Raw genomic sequence first — 18140 nt, 5'->3', positions numbered from 1 at the left:
GGTTAAAACTTAACAATTCAAGTCTTAATCAAGGCCTAAGAATTATCAAGGTAGCATCTAATAATATAGGCAGCTCCAAGCAGGGTTAGGTTAGGTTTTGTTTTTGTTTTTTTGTAAAATTAGGGTGTTCAGGTCCGACAAATTCAGTATTTCCAGATATTGAATAAGTCTATGGTTCATCGCACTGTCAGATGTTTAGACTGGAATTGGCATTTTTATCCACCTGTTGTGTCCATTGCAGGATAGGGAGATGTTGCTAGATGGCGTTAAAGTTATCTGTGCAGGATATAAGCTGTTCCAAGTAAAGCTGCTTTTTGCAATTGACTGATGGTGATTCTATCAATGTTGATGCTGTTCAAGCGGTGCTCCAGATGTTTTGGGGATTGTACCCAAGGCACCTGTTCCTATTGGTACTAACCTAAAAGATTTCATATTTGCCAGTAGATTGTCATGTTTCAGAACATGCCCCAAACTGTTAATTAATTCCACATTAGTATCAAACATTATGTGAACAGGAAAAAAATTAGTTTTCGGAAGGAAGAGGGGATTGCACACTTACTTATCTATTAAGAATAGATCCCTTCCTATCAGGTTGAGCAGAGTGTACTTAGGAACTGGACAATTGTAATTGAAAATATTAATTTGGAGGTAGGATCCACTCAGCTCAATGGAACAATTTCAAAATGCATATTATTACACTGTTCATAGAAAACTGTCTAGATGAATGTAATAAATATTTGTGTATAATAGTGGAGAATATAAGAGAGAGAAAGAAAAAAGGAATAAAAGTCTATTAGTATGAAACAAAAGAAAAACCACATTTTTAAAAAGTTTGTATTTTTGAATGAAAATTCCCTAAAATTGATAAAAACTGTGAGTTTTTTTCCTCAGAAAATGTTTCTTGAAAATTTATCCAGAATGAACAGTTTCACAGGTCTGTTTGCTATTTTGTCAGTGAAATATTGATATATTATTCAGCAGTTGCCTTACAAATCTCATACATGCAAATTATGTATATAATTTAAAAAATGATAAGCCATGATTTAAAATGTATTTCCAAGCCCTAAGTTCTTGGGGATTGTATCAGCTTAAAGATAAATGCAAAGAAATCTCTAAGCTTATAAGGATAATCTTAAATCAATCCTGCCATAAGTAAAACTGTTCAGGTTTCAAATTTTGGTTAAGAGGAAACTCTGCTGCAGAACAACTGCAGTAAACTTGATGGCATTAGGTATCATGCTAGGTCATGTTTTATTTCACTAAGGTAAACTGAGTAAACTTTAACTGACTTTTTTCAATTGCATCTAAGACTTATAGCTTGCAAACCATAATCACCTTACGGCTTAGCGTGATAGGCAAATTTCATCTTCCTGATATTTAACGCAAATAGAGCAATTAATTGCAAATGACAGGAAACACTTTTCATTACGTTTCTACATTTTAATAAAAGCCATTAGTCTTTCACTGTAATTTAGAATTAATAATCTGTTTGAAAATGCTTTTTGCAATTAAGATTGAAACGCTGATAAAACAATTGTAAAACTTCTTGCTGGCTGCAACACTAATGAATGTTAAGTGCAAGAGCGAAAGAAAGAAAAAAAGCTGAATCCCATTTCCTTACACCAATGCTTGGGTCAGCATTCTTTGGCTGGCTCTGCTGGCTGAGGTGTCCTCCCTGTAGGCCTCCTGCAGCAACATTTGTTAAGCTCTGTAGATAGGTTTCAGATGTGGAGCCGGTGCCCTCTGTCAGTTCCAATGAAGATGGCAACTTCTCTTGGGTGTTATTTTGCCTTGGCACTCCTTGCCCAGTTACATGCTGGTTTGGGAAGAATGGCAGTAAACCAATCCCTGCTGCCATCGCCATTGGAGCGGTACTCTGATGAGGTACTGTAGAATCAGCCATAAATAGAAAAAACTGTTATAGAACAGACCACTGGATTTTTACTACATGAAAAGCGCTAAGGTTCACGTTGATATTTGCAACAAATTATTGAACTGTACTTACTTACTGAATACTGTGCAAGCCTATTGAAGAATACATATGCACCCCATACTGTTCACATTTTATACACTAATTTTTGAAGAAAATTCTGCTTATGATTTGCCCTAAGAATGGAATTCTGGATGACAGCAGTCATCCTATTTTTCTATGTCCAAAATGGGAAATGCTGGTCTCTTTGAGATATACAATATTTAATTTGATCACTAATTAATAATTGACATCCATATACCATTTGTTTCTTGAAATATTGTTAATGATAATTATATTTTAAAGAACACCGTAATAGTAGTAAACTTCTGTTATTTCTGGAGGGAAAATAAAAATATAAAATAAAAAGGTTTTAAATCTAAATTTTCTGTAGCAGGTTGCAACACTAAGGCACAACCTATCGAGAGAAAGTCTACTAAACACACTGCAACTTTTAAATAAATATGAATAAGAGGGCACAATATGGGGCCATGGTGGCGAACCTATGGCACTTGTGCCACAGGTGGCACGCAGAGCCCTCTCTGTGGGCACGCGCGCCGTCGCCCCAGTCCTAGACCTTCAGCTGGGTTTATAAAACCTTTCCGCTTTAGGCCTCCACCGCTGTGTGCAAAAAAAAAGGTTCAATCAATCAATCAATTTCAACTCGTGGGGAAAAAAAGATATTGCAAAGTTGGAATTGATTGATTGAACTTTTTAGTCCCACCCAGTCTGCCGTTACTACTGCAGCCACGTCCAACAATTGGCCACGCCCACCCAAAGGGCCACACTCACCCAATGGGCCAAGCCCACCAGGCACCCGACGATACATAAGTGGGTTTTGGGTTGCAGTTTGGGCATTCGGTCTCTAAAAGGTTCGCCATCACTGATATAGGGTGTCAATGCAGTGCACACAATGTAATTTTAATTTTATTTTTTGTATTTATGTTTTAATAGTTTAAAATGTTTTTATGATTGTTCGCCACCCACTGGTTTGAGATGAATAAATGAAATTGAATAAATGAATAAATGTGTAAAGTATAAAGTTAGAGCCCCTATTTCTGCCACTGGGCAAAAATAATTAACTCACATATCTGGCTATTAAATTAAGATATTTAATATTGAATTGTGTCCCTAAAATTGTGTCCCTAAAATTATCACATGACCATCCAGTGCTGTGACAGTTGTAAATATGAGCATTTTTTTATAATGTAACTTCAAATGGTTGCTAAATGAGGCTGTCAGTAAGTGAGGACTATATTTTCAAGGTGAATTTCTATTATTATAAAGGAAACAAAATGTCACTTGCATGGTTCTCCTTGACTCCCTATGTCTGTGGCCGCTTGTGGTAAAGGCCCCATTCCTAACGTTGTTTGAAGCAACATAGTTGGCGGTTCTCCAAGTAAACTTGGTTTCTACAAAGAAAAAAGATTATAGATTACTTTTTAAAATGTATTTGATGAAAATTGTTCCAAAGATTTCCAATGCACATATTCTGTTTTACCATCTTAGCTGATAACAGAAGACAAAGAAAAAGGAAATACTACTACTGCTGCTACTAATATTGGCAACAAAAATATGAATTAGAAGACATTTCCATTCTTCATTTTATCTAGGAGTCTGGCCTAAATTATAAGTACAGGCCTATTTTAACTCACACTGTTAGGTTGCATATTCTCAATCTTTGATAGTGGTGCCATATGTAGATGTGATAAATTTTGTAGCAACAAATTTGATGCATTTCCAAAAACAGGACCCTGTAAGAGTGAAAGGAATAGAATTATGTAAGAGTTATATACATATGGAACAAATATTATTCCAAACAAGAAAAAGAGATAAAGATAAATTCATTTCATATATCTTTCACCAACTATATGATCCAGTCTTCAAAATTCAGAATTCCTTTCAACATTAAAGATGTATCACATATTTGTGAAATGACAACACTGCATATCGCTTTGGGACAGCTACTAAATTTTGCTACTGAGAACTAGTACACATGCCCTATTTTACATTTCACTCTTCTAAAAGATGGTAAAAGGTAGGACTCATGGTGGTACAGTGGTTAAAATGCATTATTGCAGGCTAATTCTGCTGACTGCCAGCTGACTTCCAGCAGTTCAGTTCTCACAGCTCAAGGTTGACTCAGCCTTCCATCCTTCCGAGGTCGGTAAAATGAGGACCCAGATTGTTGGGAGCAATATGCTGACTCTGTAAACCGCTCAGAGAGGGCTGTGAAGTGGTATATAAGTCTAAGCGCTATTACTATTGCTAAAATGTGTAACCTCTAAGTGAAGATTAATAAAAAATGTAAACATGTTTCTCTTAATGGAAACAATGGGTTTTTAGTTTTTTTTAGTTTTTCACTATGGATTTGATCTTGGCTATTTTCCAATATTATGAAGAAGTAATATCATATATATATTAAGTAATATTAATATTAATTATTATAATTATAATTATAACTATAATTAATATTGATTAATATGAATATTAATTAATTAATATTAATGCCTTCCTATTTCAAAGGATGGATATAAATGTAAATAACTAAAAATTTAAACTAGTTGTTTTTCAACAAGCAGCAGAAACCGACTGACCTTGTCCAGGATAAAAAGTTAAATAGGATTAGTGCTGGTTTTTATTTAGATGTGAGACTACCAATAAATACTGGGTCTGTAAGCTAGACTGGTCATTTGAAAAATAAACCAGAAGGTGGTCATGCAAACTACTTTTGATTTACAGGTAGTCCTCAACTTACAACCACTCATTTAGTGACCAAAGTTACAATGGACCGAAAAAAGGGACTTACAGCTGTTTTTCATACTTATGACTGTTGCAGCATCCCCATGGTCACGTGATCACATGATCCTGCATGTATTTATGACAGCTGTATTGTCCTGGGGTCATGTGATCACCGTTTGCAACCTTCCCAGCAAGCAAAGACAATAGGGGAAAGCAGATTCGTTTAACAATTGCGTAATTCACTCAACACCTGCACTGATTTGCATAACAACTGTGGCAAAAAAGTCAAAAGATGGGGCACAACTCGTTTAACAACGGCCTTGCTTCACAATGGAAATTTTGGGCTCAACTGTGGTAGTAAGTCAAGGCCTACCTGTATTGCTAGGAAACAATGTGGGCATAATAATTTGAGGGGAACTACTTTTTAAGTTAGCTACGCTCTCTATTCCCAAATGTATGCAATCGAACAAACAAAAGATGCAATCCATTATTTAAAATAACCAGAGAAATCCCTGTTTTATAAGTTTAAACCAGCACAACTTCTTATATGTCAGAGACGGCAACTTCCAACTAGGTGTCTCCTAGTAGCTTTCTGATGTTTTGACATTACCAGAAGAGGCAGGAAAAAAGCTTTGTGTTCTTTTCCATGGATTTGAGGTTTGAAGAGTTTGATTACCTGGGAAGCATTTCATTTCCTAGAGTCCTTTGAATCCCATTCTCTCCCCCCCTCACCTTTTTTAAAAAAAGTTTTTAATTCCCAAAATATGGTGCTAGAAAAAAACTACTTTGTTGCCAAAATTGAGCAAGACAATCGTTGGGGTAGCAGTCTATGGGTAGCTCTCTTCGAGATTAAGGAAAGATATCCTCTACCTTATTAGGTAAGTACATTATGTACTACCTCACTATATAACAGTGGTGGCGAACCTATGGCACGGGTGCCAGAGGCGGCACTCAGAGCCCTCTCTGTGGGCATGCGCGCCATCGCCCCAGTCCTAGGTCTTCAGCTGGGTTTTATAAAACCTTTTCGCTTTAGGCCTCCGCCACTGTGTGCAAAAAAAAAAAAAAAGGTTCAATCAGTCAATTTCAACTTCTTGTGGGAAAAAAAAAATCTCATAAAGTTGGAATTGATTGATTGAACTTTTTAGTCCCACCCAGTCTGCCGTTACCACCGCAGCCACGCCCATCCAATGGGCCACACCCAGCCAATGGGCCACACCCAGCCAATGGGCCACACCCACCCGGCACTCGACGATGCATAAGTGGGTTTGGGGTTGCAGTTTGGGCACTCAGTCTCTAAAAGGTTCGCCATCACTGCTATATAATCTTGAAAATAAGATTACTTATCTATTTGTTTATTTTTATTTATTTGTATCCCACCTTTATTATTTTTTTACAAATAACTCAAGGCAGCAAACATATTCAACACACTTTTTTTCTCCTATTTTCCCCAGAACAACAACAACCTTGTGAGGTGGGTTGGGCTGAGAGTGAGAGTGACTGGCCCAAAGTCACTCAGCTGCTTTCATGGCTAAGGCAGAACTAGAACGCACACTTTCCCAGAGTCTAGCCTGGCACCTTAATCACTAGACCAGGGGTAGGCAACCTTGGCTCTTTTATGACTCATGGATTTCAACTGGCTCAGGAATTCTGGGAGTTGAAGTCCACGAGTCATAAAAGAGCCAAGGTTGCCTACCCCTGCACTAGACCAAACTAGCTCTAATTATTTAATATTCTACATCTTTGTTAATAAGGATTAAGAAAATAGATTTTATCATCTAGATCAACTATTTTGATTTTCAAAATATTTATTTTTCCCCCTCTTTGTCTACTCTTTTTTAAAAAATAAGAGTCAAATAGAGAGTGTAAAAACCTGAGCCTGTTGTCTGGGATTGGTAAGGAATTTGATTCCAACACCATCTGAAAGGGCAGCAGGTGTCCCATGCATAGTTGAAACATACTTTCAAACAAAGTAACACTATGGCAAAGCACTTATCTGGACAATTATGGGCAATCTGAGTAACACGTTTCTCAGTGTTTAAGTATAAAAATAAAATCTTTCTCTGAAGGTATCACAAGAGTGCTATGAACATAATATAGCCAATGACCTAATAGCTAACTTCATGTTTTTAGATCTCTTTAACACCAAAAACCTTCTTTTCTACTGCAAAAAAACTTTTTTTAAAGGGTTACGGTATTTGTGGTATAAGGCATGTCAAATGCAAGTAAGGTGCTGAAATAATAATCTTAGCAGTATGATTTCTGTTATATAGAGTGTTTTTTTTACTTCAACCTAGAAAGAGCACAGATATAATACAGAAATAAATCAATTATTCAGTTTAGTTTATAACAGCTTCTCATGTGTTTCTTGTATTTGTTAGTTTAATAAGGAAATCAAGATCATGTTCTATCTCTTTGCTCTCTGGGGAGCAAATTCTAGAAACTAAAATTCAGAATACATAAAACAGATGTTTCAATCAAGATAAATACAGTCAAGATAAATACTGTAATAATTTAGCATTTCATACCTGATACCGGAGCATCTAATTACCACCTATTGCTATTATTATGATAATACACTAAAATTCTAACTCTTATCACACATTTGCTTCACCAATATATGTTATCTATAAACATACCTGATGAATTTTATTCAAATGTAAAAAGGCTGGACCGACTGATGGATTTGCAAGGTGAGACACATTCATGGGAGCGCCTAGGACTATTTTAGAAAAAAAATATAACCAGATTTATCATTAATTTACTTATAATACCTATGTTAAGATAATGTATGAATAGCTAAACATTATTTTAAAGGACTTATCTTTTGCAATAATTCCGTATAATCAGACAGGCAAATAAATAACTGAGCTTCAGCAGAATCTGTTTTTGTCTAAGATGGCAGACTGGCAGACACTATAAACCAGACATGTCAAACTCGCAACGTCACGTGACGTCACGAGACGTATCGAGACTGTTTTGCCATTGCCGGCAATCGAATGGGCGCGGCTTCCGGATGACGCATCCGGCCCGCGGGCCAGCAGTTTGACACCCCTGCTACAAACCATCCTCACTGTTTCTACAGCAGTGCAAAATTCATGGACACAATAATGTTGAAATAATGTAGAAGGTTTTATAGGGAACTTTGGTACAATTTAGGTTTGGCTTTTGCCAGGAAGATAACGTGTAACGTTTTCCTATATTCCCAAATTTTCAAGGATACACATATTAAAAACTGGAGAGATGGATATAATTATGTACTATTTATTGCTGCTCTCCCTCCCCAAAGAAGCAAAAAAGCTTTTTTTGAAACTGTAACAAAAAAGTGAATTCTGCAAGCTTTGCTCATATTTATAGCTTCAGCAACATATGTGATAATTTATCTTCTGTACCTATATAGCTAATTTCTAAGGCCCAAATGATAACTTCATTTTTAATTTTCAAACTTTGTAAAAGTGTATTATTTCCATATAGTTTCTTATTCCAATATAGGAATCACTCAGAACTTCACACAGCTTTTGGAAGAAGCTTTAGTAAGGTGCCTATGAGACAAAGGATGTTCACTCCTTCTTTAGGGCAAAAAAAACCAGGGTTCCAGTCTGCCTATATTTCATCTGAAGTCCCCTGTAAATCTTTCAATATCATCTGAGATGAGTTCAGATTTTCCACACTTAGTCAGTGGGAATGCACTCTGAAACATCAAGTTATTTGAGATCAATAGTAAAAATATACATTTTTAAAAAATGGAAAAAGAGAAAAGATGTGTGTGATTGCTCTGGTTTCTTCCCCTCCAAAGCTGTTTATTTTATGAAATTAATGTACAATGGGAATTCTAAATTATTTCAGAGTATATATATCAAAACTTACCATATCCATGCATCTGATGCCGTAACAACATCTGCAACATGGCTGGAGTATTTAAGCTTTTCATGATTTGCACAGCATTTGGTTCTGGAAGTAACCCTTTTCGATTGTTTTTCATCTTGAATAAAGGAGAAATGTAAAAGAAACTGAGTTTCACAATAAAAGAAGGATATTAATATCTATCCATTCATTTGTGCATAAACAGCACAAAATAGCAATGAGAAAATCCAAAATCAGCAGTGGCAAAAAAATCTTAGGATAGATGAAGGCTTTATAGAATCATGGAAAGCTTTCAATTTTCAACATTTCATTACACAAAGAGGTTTTTTTTGGGGGGGGAGAAGTAAGGCTGACATGGCTAATTGCAGAACCATTCTCTGTAATCTTTGCAAAGTCCTGGAGAAAGGCAAAATCCCAGAAGACTCCTTATTTTCAGAAAGGGGAAGAAACAGAACCTGGACCTGGGAGCTTAACATTGGTATTTAATAACAGGAGTCTTGCAAGACTAAGTTGATCTCCTCAGATCGGTTGATCATGGAAATCCAATATATCTTTAAGAGCATTAAGAAGAGCAAAGAATCCAGATTGCAGGAAGTAATTTTCTTGCTTTACTCTGCCTTAATCACTCCACCAAATTGGATCTCATATTTATTTATTTTTATTAAATTTATACGCCACCCATCTCGCTATTCAAAGTCATTCTGGGTAGCATAAAAAATTAATAAATAAATAAAACCATACGGACAAAGTATAATGATAACTGCAGCTAAACCCAGACCAGAAAGGCAAATGTTGTCAGGATAGAGATAGGAACAGATTTGCCTTACGCTCAGTTTGCAAGAGCAATTCATATCTGTCTCTCAGATCTGTCTCAGAAGAAACTGATAAAAGAAAAATAATGTTGTGCATACACAGAGAAAATTTTACACTCCTAGAGACCATCAAACAGAGAAAAGTCACAAATCCACATGGAAACAAAACGTGAATCACGGAGCCATTAACTTTGGGCTACACGTAAACGTGGTAATATTCATATATAATTAATGTAATAAATGTTCTGCGTCTGCTTTTGCAGTACAAACATTTTTACCATTCGTTGTGCTGCTATAAGTGTAGCAAGAGTGCTGAGGCCCGGAACTCCAGGAGCACAATAAGACACGTGGACTCTTTTTTCGTTGATAGTCAAACCATCTGTGCTTTGCTGCACTTCCTCTGTTTGTTCTGCTGTCTCATACTCAATTACTGCAAAGCCACCAACAGAGCTGTCTTCATCCTGAGCAAGCTGAAAGGACATTTCACAACACAATGAAAAGAGGTCTGTTCTGTTTCGGCTGTTCCAAAAACCACTGCATTATTCCAACTGTATAACCTGTATGTCTTGAATGAAATAAAGTAACGTGCAGATCGTTCCTTAATCAAAAACTTAATCTAATATACTAAATATACTAAATTATAAATAAAAACAATAGATACTGCCCATTTCATGAATAACCTGTCCTAATAATTTTTTTTTGGGGGGGGGGGGTTAGGCAGCACTAAGAAACAGAATTAAATTAGGAACAACTTTGTAATGATGAGCATGTATTTCCTTGAAATTTTACTCTTACTATGAAATACATACTACTGACTTTTAAACTTAATTGTATTGACACACTTTCTTATTCAAAAGCATGAAACACAATTACATTTTACTTGATTAGTTTTAATATCTACATGCATTTTTGTGCAAGGTATAGGTTTTGTTTGTTTCCTTTACAGGTGAAGTATCTCCCCAACAGTTACCAGAATCTAAATACTCAAGTATGTTTGCATTCAGTAGGAAAGATAATTTATCTTGCCAGAGAACAATAAATCTATATAGACAAATGTTTCACTGGATATGGTGCGTGGATGCATCACTTGGTGATCATGTTAAACTGCAATCTTTTTAAGATCAGCATCATGTGCATCTGCTTTATGAACTTTGAAATGAATGCAGATAACCAAGTGGCTTAATATTTATGTTCTCATTTTTTTCTGGGCTTATACACTGTTCCAATTACAAACGACTTTGAACTACATATTTATCTTAGTGAGGCTAAAACAATACCATTAAAACAAAGCCTGTCATTCCATACATACAAGTTAATCAATTCAGTCAGCCAAAAAGGAAACCTTCTGCAGCCAGAAGCAGAAAGCTCACAATTTTCAAATCTCCAAGGTCTAATGCAATAACCACATTTTAATGGCCTCTAGGAAAATCAATAGAAAAAAGGCCATTTCAGTGTCTGGACGGACTCCTCTTCCACAGAAGGTGAGCATCAATTGAGAAAGTTTGTTTCTATGAGTCCCTGGAGGTATCATTCCTTGGGACCGCACTTTATCTGATCTTAACAGACTAGCAGATATTACTGGAGCAAGCAATCCCATAGATATTCTTGTAGGTTAAGCAGCAGAATCATATAAGCCTATTGGTTACAGAAGATGCATAGAAGTGTAAAGAGGAGAACAAGCAAACATATAGCAGGTGCAGTTTTTTGGTGGAAACAAGACAGTAAAAACAAGTTAAATTCTGTGGGGTTATGTGACCAGCTTCTTGGTAATCTACAACTGCACTCCTTCCCCTTGCTGCCCCTCCCCCTCTCAAGTAAAGTCAGCATGTGCTGATAAGACACATAATTAAGAAAACTAGTATCTTTTTGAACCAGAGAGAAGACACAGAACGCAAGAGCTAATGGATACTCATATTTCTTGTTCTCCCACTTTCCTCTCCCTCCCTATTTCATGTTAAATATGCTCACTCTGGAAGTTCAATTCTGGAACAACCCCATATTCGTGGAAGAAAGTCTGATCAATCTAAGAAAGAACAACAGAAGGCTACCTAAAAGCTATTTGAGGTTCACTTATAATAAAAAAACACAACAAAAAAGAATGTGGTGCTCGAGAAATTGACTATTATTGTCAGACAGCATGTGGACAGCAGACTATACTTTTCCATGCTGTATTGGTTGTTTCCTAAAGTAAACATTTAAGGTTTCCAGTCGTGTCTGATTCTAGGGATGCTCATCTTCATTTCTTAGCTGGTTGACTGAAGACATTTCCGTGGTCATGTGGCCAGCATGACTATGTGCAAGGCATATGGAACGCTATTACCTTTCCACTGAAATGGTAGCTATTTATCTACTTGCGTTTGCATGCTTTCAAACTGCTAGGTGGACAGGAGCTGGGGCAAGTAACAGGAGCTCACCCTGTCGTGCGGCTCTCGGATCTCAAACTGACCAGGTGACAAGCTCAGCATCTTTAACCACTGAGCCATCATTTATACATAAATGTATAAATATGTTTTTAACGGAACGGTTGCTGGAATTGGGTATGTCTAGTTTAACAAAGAGAAGGACGAGGGGGGACATGATAGCAGTGTTCCAATATCTCAGGGGCTGCCACAAAGAAGAGGGAGTCAGGCTATTCTCCAAAGCGCCTGGAGGCAGGACAAGAAGCAACGGAAGGAAACTAACCAAAGAGAGAAGCAACCTAGAACTAAGGAGAAACTTCCTGACAGTTAGAACAATTAACCAGTGGAACAACTGGCCTCCAGAAGCGGTGAATGCTCCAACACTGGAAGTTTTTAAGAAGAAACTGGACAGCCATTTGTCCGAAATGGTATAGGGTTTCCTGCCTGAGCAGGGGGTTGGACTAGATGACCTCCGAGGTCCCTTCCAACTTTATCATCATCATCATCATCATCATCATCATCATCATCATCATCATCATCATTATTATTATTATTATTATTATTATGCATATAGAGTATTGTACTTAATTTTTCCTCATGGAAAATGGAAATCCTCTTTTGGATTTTTGGATTTTTTTCTATTCCATTCTGTTTCCAAAGAAAGTTATGAACGACATTGTTTATAATGTAATTAACTAATAAAGGCAGACATTGTTCAAAAGTGTGCTCCTCCTCCTGTTTCAGTATTTAGCAAGAGTATTAAAAGATCCTTAATATTAAAAAAAGCCAGAAAAAAGACAAAAAGCGTCAATATTTATATTGATATTGCCAGTCCATAACTGATGTCACAGCAATTTATTTATCCATCACTTTCAAAAGGTCTTAAAAAATCTTCATCCGCTCAACCCCCACAGGAAATATGGAGCTCAGCAGCACTCGTTTCATGCCAACCGAGAACTTTTCCCCTTTGATAAACAAGTAGCAGCTGTTCATTCTGTCCTATAAACTCTCTCCAGAACAATATAAAAACATAAATAGGTATAATCCACCGGTGCAAACCTTGTCAACGTGGATGAAAGTTCCTAGAAAACAATGCTAGCCACTAGGATCCTTCCAAAATAGACCCACAAGTAAAATATTACTGGGAACAAATGCAAAATATAGCCTCGGATAATAACATTCTGCCACAGAACAAAACACTATGTATAAACAAAATCAGAATAATGTTTAGAAAAATAACAACTGTGAAATAACATAGCCTGCAGCTGAAAGGACAGTTACGATAAGCATCTTTGCAACATGCCAGAAGAAGAGCAAAGACAGCTGGATCACATGAAAGTCTATCTAGTCCAATATTTTGTTCCCACAGTTGCCAAGTAGATGTCTCCGGAAAGAACACAAGCAGAACATGAGAGCAGGGACATCTTTCTACACTTTTCCCCAACAATTGGCACTGAGAGGTATATTGCCTCCATTTCTGGAAGGCAATATATAGACATTAAAACTAGCGACTACCGGTACCTTATCTTCCATGAACATTTCCATCACTATGCTTTGCAATTGTAAATGTCAGTTTCAAAAACGTATCCTGATCAAGATGCACGTCTCCATAATTTATCCTGAGTTTCCTAAGTTTCAATGAAGCATTCAGTTTCTTTGGACGGCACTTGTTTATTCTATGGTATGAATAAGCTCCTTATCCCTTTTTCCCCCCCAAAGTGCACTTAATTTCACGTCATAGCCTAGTCTTAATTTCTTATGCTTAACATTTAGCCCCCTTCTGCATCCTTCTAGGTTTTTGAAGAATAGTTTCTGAGTCATGGTAATGGAACTGTATGTGGTATTCCAAGTGGTTATATAATAAATAGCATTCCTTTTTCTGGTAAATCAAAGCCACGTCACATCCAACCTGTTTATAAATGGGAGTTTGATTTGTTACTTCACTTGTTAACCCTTAATATTGAACTGCAATAAACAGAATAATATCTATATCCCTAATTCAAATTGTTTGTCCCTAACCAGATAATTTATTAACAAAACAAATAGTACTAGCTGCAATAAAAAAATATTCTATTGTAAGAACTGAGAAAAGATCACATGTCTACATTGGAAAAACAACTGGCTATGTGTAGGAATTGCCCTAAATGGGCATAAACGATTGTTTTTTCTAATCTAGCATTATCCATCACTCACTTTGGATGGAAAAACTTCCAGCTATGATTTCCAGCACATTTTTAATGGAAATGCATAGTCTGTTACTGTATTTTAAGAAAGGGATCAATAATAACTTTTTAGGCAGACGGCACCATTGTACAATTTTGTGCGGTACCGAGTGCCAAAAATAAATTTTAAAAATTAAATATTAAAATTTTTTTAAAAATAAAAAAATGCAAGTTTTCCAAATGTAATATTTTGATATAATGAAGAAGCTTTTTTTCCTACTCCATCCCTCAGAACTTTAGATGTTCCTAAATTTATTTTTTTTAAGTTCCTAAAGTTTCTGTTGAATAGCCATTTTATATATGTTTAAATAAATTATTATTATGTCAATAACATATTAGTTGAAATATTCATCTATGTAATTCCCAGGGAACTTGTAGATGGCAATCATTGTCAGATCTAATAAATACTGCATAGAGCTACAAATATATAACTACTCATTAATGTGACCGTATTAGTCTGAAAATCAAGGAAAGTCCATGCCATGCCATTAAATCATAATATCTGTGAAAACAGCTTTTACTTTGAAGACAAAGCATTTTACTTACTTGGTAGAACACAGGTTTATAATTAGTTGAGAAATTTTGCAAGAGATCATCACCAGCATAGTCTATAGGAAGATTTTCCACACAAAGGCACTTTGAATGTATGAGTTCTGGAGTTATCTGATTAGCATCCATCCACTGTGCAAAAAGGACATTTCCACCCAACGGCTTCCCAAGAAGGTCCAACCTAGCCTTGGCTGCAGAATCCTTTTTCATGTATTCCACAAAACCATAGCCCTTGGAATGGCCTGTGACTTCACTGTACACCAAGAAGTGCCTCTCAACATTCCCATAAGGTCGCACGAGCTCTTCAAACTCTAGCAATGTATAGAAAGGGGGCAAATTGGTAATGCAGAGCAGGGCATCAGTTGGCTGAAGCTGCAGTGATATTTCTTTTCCTCGAAGGGAGCGTTGGTGAAATAGCCGTATTGCACTCTGAGCTTGCTCCCCATTCAACAGAGTAACAAAAGCTGAAAGACAGCAAATCAGATAAAAACTTTCATATAAACACTGTGACCGAGTTGGGCAGGTTTTAAGATCATGGGAACTATCAAGCCTTGTGATTTCTAAGACCAAGGTGCTTTGAAACTGATATTAGTTCACAATCCTTACACACACACACACACACACACACACACACACACTCCCCTGCATTCTCCATTTCAGCAATTATCATTTAGGGTGGGTAGTGTTATTTTCTTCTGTTTTTTGTTTTTGTTTTTAACCCTCAACTGTGCTGACACAAACCTTTTGTTTGCTTCTGGATTATAAGAAAAGCACAATAATTTCTTACAAAGTAGTTGATTAACTTCTGTGATATTCCAATCTATACGGAAGCGTAACATGTAAATCTGTAATAGTATTTTTTTTTCTTAATTTAAAATCAATATTACAAATTCACGATATTAGCCATTTTCTTTCACTAAAGAGTGGAAACTTGGGTCAGATGGATCCTCTTCCATTGGATTGTTTTCAGGATTTGCTACTCTTCCCATCATTTCCTGGAACCACCTCGAGATCAAATTCATGCATGGGATGTATACATGGGATGGGGGGGGCACAGTAGGGAAGAAGGAAAGAAAATGTTTTTATATGACTGCTGCATTAGCCAAAAACACACAGTTTGCAGCTTTATGACATGACATTTTACAATCAAAGTATAAACAATGTTGATTTTTAAAATAAAATTATATTCATATGTTTTAATACTGCCAGGCAAATTCTGGGAATAAACCAGATTCTAAACTAACATGTTCATTCTTCTCAGGTTTACATTACTCCTTATTACATTTGGTTAAAAATTGGCATGATGTCATTGGAAGGTGAAAGTGTTGCCTAGCAGATATAACCTTTTAAAGTTATTGCCGGCATATCATATTTCGATAGACTTTTCCTGAAATTCAACTCCGGGAAGCTCTGGTTGCAGGATTATTGTTTAAAACCAAAAACATCTTTTATTCCAGCATGCCTATTAATCATCTGTTTCTACTGAACACTAAAACTCAAGTGGAAGCAAAATAGAATGGTAAGACGATACTACTGAGAATCAGGAATGTTAACATCTTCTTTCAAGCCTGAATAATCAAAGGTTATACTATCCTCGAGTCTACTCAAGAGGTTTACTAAATAAAATATAACTGGAAGACTCATAGAGGAACTGGTTACAATGAAAGGCATGTTAGTTATATCAGAGCTGTGCATACTAAATAAAATATAACTGGAAGACTCATAGAGGAACTGGTTACAATGAAAGGCATGTTAGTTATATCAGAGCTGTGCAACAAACCCCTCTAAGTCTTTCAAAGTAATAGCTAAAACCAGGGCTTTTTTTCTCATAGAACGCCCAGAACGGAGTTCCGGCACCTTTTTTGGATGGAACCTTGTAGGGTAGGCAAGGCAGGTTGTATGACGTGTGTGAGTTTTTTTAGAAAAAAAGCACTGGCTAAAACGATATCTGGATATATAGCATAAGAACATTTCAAAAACATAGGAAGTAATTTTTTTTAATAAAGGCTCATAACAGCTATCCATAATTATTTTGACAGCAATACACAATTCATTCAGCTGCCTAGTCTAGATTACTACCTTTGAATTCTGGAGGTCTTCTAAGTTCTAATCAAGTTTTAATGTTTTAAGAACAGCCAACAAGCAATCATATTAATATTATTTAATCTAATTTAATTTTTTTATCCTATTCACATTCTTATTAGAATTCATCCTCAATATGTCAATCAAAGACTAAACACAATCCTTATCCTGGAAAACGTTTTTTTCCCTTCCATTTAATTATGTCTTATTTTTGGAGACGGTCTGGATAAGTCCCTACAGTTTTCTCAGCAAGGTTTTTCAGAAGTGGCTTGCCGTTGAGTCCTTCATAGGGCTGAATGTGACAGAAGTCAGTCTTTGTACCTAAAGCGGAACTCAAACTCACAGTATCTTGGCTTCTAGCATGATGCCTTAACCCAGTGATGGCGAACCTTTTAGAGACCGAGTGCCCAAACTGCAATCCAAAACCGGTTTATCGCCGGGTGCCAGGTGGGCGTGGCCCACTGGGTGGGCATGGCTGTGGACATGGCAAACTCGGTGAATGTGGCGAAGGTGGGCATGGTCACCTTGATGTTGCTCATGGGGGGCCGGACAAGGACGGACATGGTCACCTTGATGTTGCCTGTGGGGGCCGGACAAGGTTGGGGGAGATCCAGGGTGTCTCTGGCAGATGGGGCAGTGGGCAGGAGGCTCGTCCTGCGGGGTGAGGCGAGGCAAGACGAGGCAGGCAGGGGTGCCATTGTCGCAGGGCAAGGCGAGGTAGGGCCAGGGCGGCTACTGCCTGACACCATCGGCCCCCTCACACAGAGGCCAGCAAGCACATGCGGGCCGACAGTGTCCATCAGCAGCCACAGCCTGCCGGCCCCTCAACCGGCACACTCTGGGGCTCCGCCCGCTGCCAGCAGTTCAGAGAAGCCGCCTCTGAGCTGGCCGGCCGACAGCTAAGGAGGCGATGCAGTGGGTCGTGCCCAGGAAAAGAAGAGCATGCGAGACCAGGAGGGATGGGACGGGGGGGAGGGAAACCAGTCATGCTGGGATGCATCTGGCCACGTGGGACCTCGGTGAGTTAGCAGGAGACTGGTTGAAGAGGGACGGTTGCCATCTCCGGGGCATGGTGTGCGTGCCCACAGAGAGGGCTCTGAGTGCCGCCTCTGGCACGCGTGCCATAGGTTCGCCACCACTGCCTTAACCACTATACTAGGGGTAGGGAACCTTGGCTCTTTTATGACTTGTGGACTTCAATACCCAGAATTCCTGAACCAGCCATGCTGACTCAGGAATTTTGGGAGTTGAAGTCCACAAGTCATAAAAGAGCCAAGGTTCCCTACCCCTGCACTATACCATTTATATACAATCTTGATTTATTTGATATAAAGAGAAACTCTAGCTCATGGAAATGCAATGGGATAGAAGAATCACTCCAAATCAGGCAGCATATTTTGGACGGTTTTCAGTGTCAAACAATTCTTCATTTCTGTTACATCCCTATAAAATACCATCCCTGATATCTATTGTGTCCCCTGGAGAGGAGTTAAAAAAAGTCTGG

The 18140-nt window shown here is 37.5% G+C and overlaps 1 protein-coding gene across 1 annotated transcript in view; it reads right to left on the bottom strand.

Annotated features, from left to right (window-relative positions):
* RAVER2 (ribonucleoprotein, PTB binding 2) overlaps nucleotides 1-18140 on the bottom strand; it is a gene marked incomplete at its 5' end in the record, with an annotated part of 47370 nt that overhangs the window by 10831 nt on the left and 18399 nt on the right. Inside the window, 7 exons of the mRNA XM_029285595.1 lie at nucleotides 1622-1887; nucleotides 3276-3381; nucleotides 3625-3723; nucleotides 7348-7430; nucleotides 8576-8690; nucleotides 9663-9854; nucleotides 14552-15018. Of these exons, the coding sequence (XP_029141428.1) occupies nucleotides 1622-1887; nucleotides 3276-3381; nucleotides 3625-3723; nucleotides 7348-7430; nucleotides 8576-8690; nucleotides 9663-9854; nucleotides 14552-15018 (1328 nt within the window). The remainder of the gene's footprint in view (nucleotides 1-1621; nucleotides 1888-3275; nucleotides 3382-3624; nucleotides 3724-7347; nucleotides 7431-8575; nucleotides 8691-9662; nucleotides 9855-14551; nucleotides 15019-18140) is intronic.

This window comes from Protobothrops mucrosquamatus, unplaced genomic scaffold, assembly GCF_001527695.2.
Source record: "Protobothrops mucrosquamatus isolate PMUCROS unplaced genomic scaffold, P.Mucros_1.0 scaffold1915, whole genome shotgun sequence".
NCBI lineage: Eukaryota > Metazoa > Chordata > Lepidosauria > Squamata > Viperidae > Protobothrops > Protobothrops mucrosquamatus.
This window is presented reverse-complemented; position numbering and strand designations above follow the sequence as displayed.